The sequence below is a fragment of the Schistosoma mansoni genome, chromosome W (genome assembly GCF_000237925.1).
Source record: "Schistosoma mansoni strain Puerto Rico chromosome W, complete genome".
NCBI lineage: Eukaryota > Metazoa > Platyhelminthes > Trematoda > Strigeidida > Schistosomatidae > Schistosoma > Schistosoma mansoni.
This window is the reverse complement of record NC_031502.1, coordinates 13,026,750-13,038,844: the sequence shown is the minus strand read 5'-3', so window position 1 is coordinate 13,038,844 and position 12,095 is coordinate 13,026,750. Positions and strand designations below refer to the sequence as shown.

General features: G+C 36.4%; 1 protein-coding gene across 1 annotated transcript in view; it reads right to left on the bottom strand.

Annotated features, from left to right (window-relative positions):
• The window catches only part of Smp_125530 (putative gamma-tubulin complex component 2 (gcp-2)), a gene marked incomplete at its 5' end in the record, with an annotated part of 29,266 nt that overhangs the window by 14,051 nt on the left and 3,120 nt on the right, over window positions 1-12,095 (bottom strand). The window contains 5 exons of the mRNA XM_018788596.1: window positions 1,713-1,816; window positions 3,773-3,924; window positions 4,331-4,408; window positions 10,757-10,838; window positions 10,976-11,059. Of these exons, the coding sequence (XP_018654123.1) occupies window positions 1,713-1,816; window positions 3,773-3,924; window positions 4,331-4,408; window positions 10,757-10,838; window positions 10,976-11,059 (500 nt within the window). The remainder of the gene's footprint in view (window positions 1-1,712; window positions 1,817-3,772; window positions 3,925-4,330; window positions 4,409-10,756; window positions 10,839-10,975; window positions 11,060-12,095) is intronic.

Genomic DNA, 12,095 nt, shown 5'->3' with positions numbered 1-12,095 from the left:
ATATATCCATTTTTGAAGAATTTTAAAAAAAGGTACGGTAGCCTGATATAAAACAAACCATAGGAAAATAATTTAAGAAAAATGGCACATAAGGTAGAAAACATATAACAAAACGCAAAATATGAATGATAAATTTAATTGTAAAAACGGATGCATTGATATATTACCAGATAAAATTCGTAACGCAAACGCAGCAAGAAACTTCCAGTAGGAGAGTGAAACAAAACTGACAATCGATTTAATAAGAGAAGGATATTCAAGATTTACTACTATCACAAAAAGGGATCAATCTAAAAACTAACTAACACCCCAACCGGTCAGTATTTAACTGGTTTAACTATATACAGCCTGAAAATTTTGCGTTTGAATTAAATTTTTTGGGGAAGAAGTGTATACATCTTGATATTAATGATCTTTGGTATTTTACGTACCGTACTTTCATTGCTTTCGCATATTATGCATTTTTTAGCTCATACAAGACTAACGTACTTTTACGTTAGCCGGTCGACTTTATTCAGTGATCTATCGAAATTGAGGAAAGTCGACTTTGTTATAACAAACAGTGATATTAATAATCAGTAATGGTTGATAAAAGTGTCAGTTTTGTCTATTCACGTTTCTTATCTCAATAAAACGCACCATAATCATGCAATGAGGACAGGAAACTTGCAATTAATAGGTGTCTCATTGATGGTTTAGTGTATTTTTAACATAGTCGTTGGAAAAACGTCACTAAGTTATAATAAAGATTCAGAAACAATACACTCATCTTCTAAATGCTATAAACTGGTTACGTAAACTACGGATAATATACCTGATATACTAAAACACTCCTAATTGTCAAATAAATTATTTTGGTTGTGAGGATAATATCACTCTCTAGAAAGTACGGAAGTGGCCATTAACCTACTAGACAATCGAGTTGTCTTTAATTGTTTTATGCTTAAAATGACTATCTGGCTAACCATGACAGCCAACGGTGGTTAGTTGAGTTACTAAATGAGTGGCACTGATGTATTCAAAACAGGGAGTTGTAATAACAAGAGATCCAATAGCGGCTTGAAGATTAGACTGGGTGCATAACGGTAATATTCTTACTTATGTTATTGCCTGAATGCAACGGGAAGGAAGCCCTAGACATGAATTTTGTGCTACGTGACACTCATCACCCAGGTGTATCTTCAACTTTTATGTAGCTGATACTTCTCATAGTATTTGAATATGCACTATCCAATTTTATTATTACAGGCATTATTACGCAGCTATTCACATAGCAAATGATCACTTGTAGAATCGAGATATTTGGACTTACCAAGCACTAAGTACTGACCAATTTAATATTGTACACTCTGTTTCACAGATAATATTTTATTAACTGACTCGCACAGACTGAACCTGACTTCGGTTACTACTTAGTAACTAATTAGTGCATACTTAACCCGAACACATTCATCAACTTCCACTTACGTTCTAAAAGGGGAAGTAATATGATTTAATTCAGTTTTACCATAGTTAGACTCTTGTTATAGTTTTTTCGTATTAAACTAATGTTTCAAATACGTCGGATTGATCAAATTGAAAAAACACTTTGAAAGAAAAACTAGCGAAACAATGTGTATCAACAATATATCAAATTAAAAGATCTTTTCAAACTTACAGAACGCAGGAGATAAAGTATTAAATCATGTAATTGTTTAACACCATATACAGACCTTAAAGAATCATATAATACTGATAACACTGCACCACCAGAACATTGTCCTGTGTTTATATTATTAACAAGGCGAGTTAACTGATTGAAAGCGGTAGCTGTTTCCTTCATAAATAAAAATAAAAATACTATAAGTGAAGTTTTACTGAATGGACAGCTTACATGGCTTAGCTAGTTTATACATTAAACAACCCGGATTTTTTTTACATCTCAATATTCCAACGTTTTCTAACTTTTCGTAAAAAAAAAGAGTTGTCACACCACAATGGCAGATTTAAAACCTATACCACTGCTTGAAGATGTAACCCATTTATTCTTAAAATCAACGACAGACTCAAATATATCTTGTGTTTAAGAGAGTAATAAACTCGTATGACCTGTTTAAGGATGAATCCATCCGTCAGTTTACTGTTTGGGTAACAAACAATCCCGGTTACCTCCGAAAGCAAGCCTATTTGATAAATTTAGATAGTACAATGAGCAGACGAAATCTATAAGACCTATGTGATATATCAGCGGAATATATTTCGAATAGCCTGATTATATATTTACTTATTATGGTATTCATATATAAAAAGCTTACACTAAGAAAAGCAAAGATAGGGAAAAATAGTTCAAATCGTAACTCCGGATAACAAGTCAATAATATCAGGATAGGTTTACCAGAAGTATAAATTGTTTTCAAACACAAAAAGGATTGGAACGTGCGTACGACCAACGGTCTAACATATCCAAGTATTCCCACTAATTAGCTTTTATACAATATTACAATGGCTGAGGTAGTAACAACCTAATGATCTGTGTCAAATGCATTTGGTAATGGAATAAGATAGGTGGTTACCATCTGCTCTTACTGAGTCATTTTGAAACAATTATTGAACTGCACTTTCTTTTGTTGCGCGAAATCCAGACTACTTTAACATGTTTAGTGCTTCAGAGCGCGATTGTGACACCTATACTTAGAAAGAGCATAAATAAGGCATGTGATTATGCGTTTTCCCTCTAATCTCACTTGAAATATTGACTTTCATAGAACTATGACGATTGTGAGAAACTCATGAGATTGATTCACAAAGAAAAGATAAATTTTTGTTTGGGTCCATCATCATAGTTATATTCCTTGAAGAATAGAGATTGCTGTATTTATGGTTGTGTGGGCTGGATACAACTGTTTTCTGGAACTGTTTTTTAGGGGAGAATACGTAAGTATATGAACACTATTAAAGTCCTTCACAAAAATACAGTAGGTAAAATAAGAGCATGCAATCAGTTCAACCATTCTTGACTCACGAAGAACTGTCACACTGAGTGATAACACAGTGTAGGTAATCCTGGAGTCCAGTAACATGTCGCTGGGCAGAATTATCACTTAACATATGGAATATTGGGTCACGCAACTTAAATACATTATGCATGTTATCCCGACGACTACCATAATGCAGCAACGATAGTTGAGAGTGCGTTGCGAAAGTAGGGAGGTGGTCTGTTTATGAAGTGATGCCACAAGATGAAAGATATTAGTATTCAATTATCATGCGTTGGTTTGTCACAATACCCTGGGGTTATGTCTTCGCTTTGGACTACATACAATGGTATAAAAAAATGATACTAATGGGTGGCCCATCGAAAAAAATATGGATAAGAGGGCAGCTTTGATTGGTGTTAACTCAACTAGAAAATAAACAGTTTAAACTGAAACTTCAATGATAGACAACTAAAATAAAAGGCGTATTTCGGATCTTATCTTTACTGAATCTTTAGTTGGCAAGGTAAGCTTGATATGTTGACAACTTCAAAGGCAATATATATCTATGAAGTGGCTGCAAGAGATACAACAGGAACCAATCGTACCAGAAGTGGCAACTATCTCACAAACAGGCCTATATGTGAACCAACCTCATAATGAACCTTGCAGATTGTCACCACACTCCTAACTAGCCTATTCCAAGCTTTGGATTCGATATCATTATCTCTCAGTACTCTAGACTGATTGTTGTTTTATTATGCTTTGTGAAAATGTCTTTTAAAATTCATTCAAATTTTAATCACAAAATCGCTTACCTGCAAAAAAAAGTGCAGTTTAACTATCCCCAAATGACCAATTTTATACTGGTATTCAAGTTGACATAACAGAATAAGATAATCTTTAAGTAAACCACGCATTGCACCTGCTAGTGCCTGGTTGACCATTCCATGTTCGAATGTGGACTTCTCTTTGGCAAACATAAACATATTTAAATAAAACTGATCACAAACTAAAAAAATTTGATTCTCAGAAATTTCCATACGTCATGAACACAATAATTCGTAAACAAAAATAATGTATAGTAATATTCCAGTGCTATTATAAATATTAGCCAAAGATTCCTCACCCGTTGCTGAATAGTTTGGTTCCTTGTGAATCACTAGCCAAGTACAGCTTTGTGTACCTGTCATTTTACTTCATCTTTGTATGAAAACCGGTTATATCAAATGGCTACCCAAATGAGAGAGATTAAAACTAAAAATAATAGAGTGGGGTTGTCAGCAGGCAATTTAACAAGACGTGTGTTTAACACTGACCAAGATTATGTGGAATGAAAAGATAAAATCAATAATTAAATGAAAACAGAAACTCACCACCTATAAATCTAGCCACTGTTGAATAGTCCGAACAAACTGGAAGAATTTTATTTACAGTATCTAGTAAAGCGGGAGCTAAAAAAAAGAATTGGAAAGTAAGTAAACATAGGAAGTGATGGAAAGCTACAACTAACCGCTTGAATAAAAAAGGTACAACTATTATCATACAACTCAGATCCTTAGTCGAGTTCAGGTTAGTTTGAGAATGTAAACCGATGATTACAGGCACGGTCTTAAGATTGTGACTACAGAAAACTGATATGAAAATGAGTTTGATAGCTCTAGCTCAGCCATATACGTAATTTTTTTGTAATAAACTTAGTTCTAGGCACTTCGTTTATGACTTTTGGTGGTCGGTTAAACGAAAACTATAAGGGTTACTTCATTAAAACACGTTAGCTCAGTTGTTCTCATGCAATTAAAATCGAGTCTCACAAACTGTAGTGAGTGTTTTACGACAAATATGAAATGAAATTACGAGATACAGAAAAGATCGTATGAATTATCCAACTTTGTAGTCAAGGAAGCGATTTTGATAACTCAGGCGAATAAATCACGGCCATTAGACCATAATGTGGTGTATATTTAAGCAAAGAATGTATCCTAGCTCATGTATTAGCACACCGCTAAACAGAAACTTGTTAGCGCTAGTAAGACTAAATAACAACTATGAAACAACAGAATGGAATGCGACATATAGCAGTTAATATGAGACACAAAAGTGAAGAACTTAAAACTGGAAGTAAATGAGGTTGTAAAAGTGTCAGTGACTAGTAAGTTACATATTAATTGTCCGTAAAACTCACTCATATTTACAACATGAAAATCTGGTAAAATAGCGCATTAAATTTTATTACGTAAAGTGAAATGATAGCTAATAAAAAATGGAAGATGGGAGGTCCGATAGTTCGGTTGGCGAGACGATCAAGGTCGTTTATCGGAAAGATGAATCCTACATGAGAAACCCAGTGAAAAACCAGAATAGAATCGCCACTGTCTTCTACTCTGAGTTATGTCTGGCAACGTCTCAAATCAATGAGTTGCTGTAACTCTGACACCATTATTAAACTTGTCTATCGTGAAGAATTAAATGCACAACATTAACCGGAATGTTCATTATTTGAGGTCATCTGGATAGTTGTGAAACCAGAAGCATCAAATCCAACGAGGCAGAGAGAGAAGTCGTACTGTCAGCTGTACTAGGATGTTGTGGGTGTGAAGTGTTTGGTGAAGATAACTGTTATGACTTGATCAAGGTCGCCCCTAATTTGTTATGACCTTACAAATTAAACAAGGACGTAACTCGCGTGAATTATCCACCAATAGAAAACGACTTCTCCGACCTTAACACGGTGACAATCAAGGACGTCCAATCAGTATGAGTAATCTCGCGCCCTTATTGGTCCTTAATCCGCCTAGCCCTTCCACTTGAGTCCAGAACACCAATAGCAGCTTCTGCTATGCGAATCTATGCGGATCGTTTATTTCAAACATACTCTGTTTATATATCAGACAGACAGGCCACATCACACCATAAAATAGAAAATAATATTTGTACAAAATCGAGCCAGATATGGCTGTGAATCTGGGAGACAATGATCAATAAACTGAGTATAATTTATTTATTTTATTATTATTTTATTATTATTAGCTTTATTCAATATTATATTTTTGGTACAATATGGAATTCTCAGCACAAAGTACTTCAACAAGTTTCCGTTTCTTACTTCTTCGCCCTTCCTGACGATAAATATTGAGTGATCGCCGGTTAGAAGTTAGCAGCCCAGTCAATCGACATCTGGATAATGTACATTCTTCTCGCTGCATATTGCCAGCAACCACGATATCTCTGATTAAGGCTTTTGTAACCTTTACAGCGAAAGGTCTTACACTTTTCAGAAAAGCACAAAATTAGATAACTTGTTGAAATATCTAGATGACAGGAACAGGTAGCCCAGATGTTTAAACAGGCCGCCAGTAAATCGTATAATAATAATCAATAGGTCAAAATGAAGCTTATAATCAGATGAATGTAGATACACATAATCTAGTTACTGAATAGTTATACAATAAGAATATATAAAGAATAATAGTCCACTATTAGGTCCTGGGAGTTACCCGTACTTATGTCTTCGCTAGGATATAACAATAACTGCCATCTGTGGACTATTTTACCAAACTTAAGGAGGAACTAGAATACGCTGTGCGTGAAAATATCACATCATCCCTTACCCTTAAATGTCCTGGTATGGCCGAAGGTGGGGAGGGTTCGCTCTCCCTTTCGAAATGCTCTCACATGGCCACGCGTATATAGCCTCTGCCAGGGAAATCCTATTCACTGCCTTCTCGAGATGGGGATGTTGTTTGCGAAATTGAGAGAACGAAAGGCGAATGTACGACGCTTTAACCGGGTCGGTGGATACGGGGGATATACTTAGGGGAGTTGGAAAACCGCGATTCCAAACCACTGGTGCACATGGGCTCCAGGATCCCGAGGGAACGGATGGCGTGCGAACCTATTGTTGGTCACCGACTACCATGTGGCTGCATCTCCCAAAGTTGCGCCACTGCATTGTAGGTTAGACCTTTAGGTCAAAGGCTCGTGGAGTTGCCCCCTAAGGAAATCACCCGCTTTAGTTTGGGCGCCCCGGTATTATTCCAGCCCTTATACAAATCAAATGACGAAATGTGACGCACATATATATGTAGTGCCTACTAATATCAATGTTTGTGTGTGTAATTAAAAAGTCTCTTGTCCCATCAACATTAGAAGCCAGAAGCTCACACAACAAAAACATATCACAAGTAAGTAGTGTGACTGAAGTCCATGGTTACGTTACCAGATCGACAAAACCACCATAACTGATCCATTTTAAGGCTTGGAAAAAGAATAAACGAGAAATTTTATCCTCTCATAAACAACACATTTCAACTCAAATTTACCTTATTTTTAGTCGAACCTCTTCTCTTTTTAGCGTCTGATTTATTCCAATTATCGATCATTCCTCTCTGGTTTCATCCTATGAGTAACCAGCACTAACAAATCAGGCTTACGAAATGTTGCCTGTAGTCCCCTGAAACCGGACTGCAGACTTTATTGGTAGCCTTCGGTGTCTGAACCTTTTCATGTCGGACATACTTTACTAGTCTATACGTCTGAATTTTGCACTAGTAGCATACTGTACCTCCAAAACTATACATATGCGCCGCACAAATCTTATTCGATTTGTGTGAGGGCTGTGATACTGCCTAGGTGCCCAAACTGAAGCAGGTGGTTTTCTTAGGGGGGGCACACCCCGAGCCTTTGACCTAAAGGTCTAGTCCACAAGGCAGGGGAGCATCGTGAGGAGATGCAGTCCCATGGTAGCCGGTGACCAACAATTGGTTTGTAATGCCGCGGTTCGTTAATAGTTCACCTCGATAACCGTTATGGTACAAGTCTTAACGTTGCATAATATCAGAAGGCAAAGGGAAGCGGCAACTACATTTTTTATTGATAAATGATGCAGACCAGAAAGCTGTGAGCACATGAGCAAGTGTAAGCGAGCGAAGCATACATGACACGTGCATCGGAGATGGCGGGGAAGCCAACTCATTTTAAGCAAGCGTTAATCAGTATTTATAGCAGACAAAAATGAATGCCAGACATATGATAAGATACGAAGGGTACACATATACGCTCATATAAAAATAGTCAATGTTAATAAGCGAATAATTAACAAGATCAAAATATGACTCATAATGTATAGGAGAATTGGCTTGGCCAGTAACTAGAATAAAGTATATGGGCTTAACATATAAACCGATACTTCAGGTTCATACGCCATTTGTTCCCTCGGGGTACTGGAGCCCATGTGCACCATTGGTTTGGAATCAGGGTTTTCCATCTCCCCTAGGTGGACTTACCGTGTCCACCGGCCCGGTTAAATCGCCGGACATTCGCTTTTTGTCCTTTCAATTTCGCAAACAACCCCACCCGCCACGAGAAGGCAGTGAGTAGGACTTCCCTGGCAGAGGCTATATACGCGTGGCTATGTGAAAGCATTTAGAGAGGGAGAGCGGACTCTCCCCAAACACGAGCAAATAAGCAAAGCACGGTCATTCATTTGACCCCACTGACAATATGGAGCTCCAGGATGGTTTATCCTTTGGGTAATTGAAAAATTGACGGCAGATTCTGTGGTTTTGGTGGAGTAATAATAGCTTTAATTTTAAAGACAGAACAGGCACTCCTGGACTGAGTTTCTGATGACGGATGAGCTTGCACGCTTATAAGTGCTTTATTGGATGTAGTAACGTTGCAACAAGATTCAAAGCTTAGTTTGATGATAATATTTAGGATGTTTTTAAGGAAGTACCTAAGCACGTACTTGGTTGAGCATAGGCAAGTGGTTTGCAAGGGTCAGTTAAATGTCTCAAGGCCACTGGTAAGTTCGAAGATTAAGCGAAGCACCCCACTGGAATACGTACTATTCATTTAGACAAGGTCACTGCTTCCATATCAGTGATATACATATACTTATGAACTATGAGCAAATTAGTTGATTTTGCATTAACACTCCCTGATCAAATTCAGTCTTTTCCTTTGAATAGAAATCGCTGCGACCGTTCAGACAATGTGTGTACACTGTGATTGCATCAGAGTCAAAGATTACAACAGTTTACTGTAAGGTTACACTTGATGCTACAAAAACAGTAGTGATCACTTGTAGAACCTAACCAAAACAGTTAGAAAAGATTGATCGATTTCACAAGTTCCTACTAAATTAGAAATCAATTTCGGTGGGGAGAGATAGAAGAGAACTTTCCGCAATCATTATGAACGGTAGTGAACAAAGAACCCAAACGAGATGAGCTAAAATCAAATGTAACGACCAGACGAACATTAGGACAGCATCAAACGTCCTGGTGAACACAAACCATGCTGGGGTTCGCTACACGTATACTGATCTTATTCACCGTATCATTAGCGCTCACATAACTATGTAGGTTAGTAATTTGAATAGGATCAAAGAGAGATGTCTATAATTACATGTCTTATTTATGTTCTTTCCAAGTATGAGTGTCACAGTTGCTTCATTTTAGGGTGATGAATGCTAAACCTTGTTTAACAATGAAGACAGTCCTCTCATCATAATTTCCTCACTATCCTTTAAAAGAAATGGGGTCGCCTGGGTCTGATGATTTATGATGCTTCAGAGGTTGAATTTTCTTCTATACCTCGACTTTTTTAGGTGGATCAGTAGTATCTGGCCAAAGGGTACATGAAAGATTTATCGAAGTCGCTGTGGTAATCGGATGGATAGGTGAATTATCCCTTGGGGCGCTCTGTCCAGAAACCCAAACGCTCTAAAGATTACTGACTGACGCATCACCATGGAGTCCGGCAAATTTAGCCTAGGCTTTTTTTATACTTTCCAGTTAGTTGAAGTCTAATTTTCTTTTTGATACTCAGATTTAATGGTCGAGAGAATTGATTTCCTTACATCAATAAGTTTTGGAAAAATCTGTTGAAAACGAAAGATGAGTTTGAGGCATGCGAGGGGACGATCGAAATCCAAATAGGTACCTAAAAAGAACTCATATCTGTAAACATTTTTACCGTAAATTACTACATGTAACATTATTAATTTTAAAATAGGCTTATGTTGCAGGAGGATTGAATTATTCACCGGCAAACAACATCGAAACTCTTTCTTGATAGAAAGTAGTGACCTGATATATTGCTTAAAGTGTTTTTTGATGAAGTATCCAGTTATTTTAAACTCTTGTCCATAGACTTGGATGGATGCACTATAATCTGGAAAGGTTAGCAGTAAAAATTCAACTAATATATTGTCCTTGACCTTTTGAACGATGTCACGGAGTTTTGAGTGAGTTTCTGTGTGCATCAATTACAAATTCCTACGGACTCTGAAATGACCATACACAATGAGGCTGCGTACCAGATTCGTTTTCCGACCTGAAGAAGCCACTACACCTGTTAAAGTGGTAGATCTTAACACAATTTATTCCTGGAAGGAGTATTAGGCAGGCCACATACTTCCAGAGACAGCTCACACACATTATTCAGAAACACAAGAAACAATTTTACGAGTACGAAGTCATCAGAACTATGTCAAATTATTAGCCATCAGTGAACATCTTACTTGACTTTCAAAAAGATTTTTGTAATATTTACAAGCCGGAAACACTCACAGGAAATTTTGTTCATACAACAAAAACGTAGTAACTTGGACATTTAAATATAGTTAAACATAGTACACTCAGATATTAGGTAAGTGTTCTACTGACCAGAGAGCTGATCATTAATCACATTAGCGATGAAAAATACTATGATAAAATCTTTTCATTAGAATTGGTGAATACCACTAACTATAGCTATTTTTATGGAGTTAACATATGAACGTAAAACAGACGTACTCATTTTTTCATCCACTTTAAAACAACGGACTGCGTAACGATTTGATAAAGGCAGAGGTTTGATGTAAACTCCTTGGTTGCCCTGAAATGTTTATGGAAATTTAAGAGCAGTTCTTAATTTAATTGCGACAAAAACTGAATAATAGAGCAGTCTAATCTGCAATGAATAGACCTATTATTTATGTTTATATAACACAAATTGATTAAAATGAAATTTACTTGCAAACACTGTAGTAGATCGCTAACAACAGCGTATTCCTGGATAGCATTTGAAAGAGATTCGATGGGGAGTTGCTGGAAAGACTTGGGGGAAAAGCAAACGAGTAAAATGTGAGTAATGGTTTTAATGTATATGCAAATCAAAAATCTCAAATAAGCTAAATATTTATTACAGAGTAAATCCAAACCTTGAGTACATACCCTATCAGATAACTGCGTTACACAACTACAGGAAGTCTGTACTGTCGACATTATTCCCGAAATTATATATTTAAAACAGAATACAACTACAACTTAAAGAGAAAATCAATGTAGATTTAAAGTGAATGGAAGGTCAACTTTCAAAGCATTACTTTATGAAATTTCAATGTATTTTTTACCATGTGTTAAGTAACAATAACTTAGTTTATGAATACTGGTCATTGTAGCCGATATATAACCGAATAACGTGTATTTTTAATTCTAATGAGGTTATCATCAATAGAACTTCCGTTAAGAATTCAGCTTTTTTACCCCAGATAAAGGGGGGCGGAGAAAGACGATGGAAGTAGTCTCATTTATTATTGAAGTCAGAGTTACATAATCTTAGTTTAGTGCACGAACATATCATATGCGACCCGAAATTAGTTACATAACTGATAACACACCAACGAAGTTAACCCTTCACTCAACTGTCATACATTCTCTATTAATGAACTTTTTAGCCGGAATCTAATGCCCACAACACCCTAAACTAGCCAGCGAGGGTTTTTATACAATTTATTTAACTGGAACCAGTCGGTTGGGTTAAGCGCCTTGTATGAAACATTACTTCAGTCTCTTATAGATTCAAAAAGTAATATGAAGGGAGCAAATAATGAAAGAGAACATCGTTATAATGAATTTAACTATTTATGCACCACGAATGAAGAATGGACCTTAGCGAATAAGGGCAGTTTTCAGTCGGTTATATCAACAAAAACAGAACCAACTTAAAAATTATTTACTAGTTTGTAACAGATTGTACCTGAATTAAGTTAAATATGAACACGTAGCAGAAAAAGATGTCTACAATATTGAAGTATGTATCCACAGCAAATGATGCTTTACATATGAGCAGTAAATTTATATTACTTGTAAC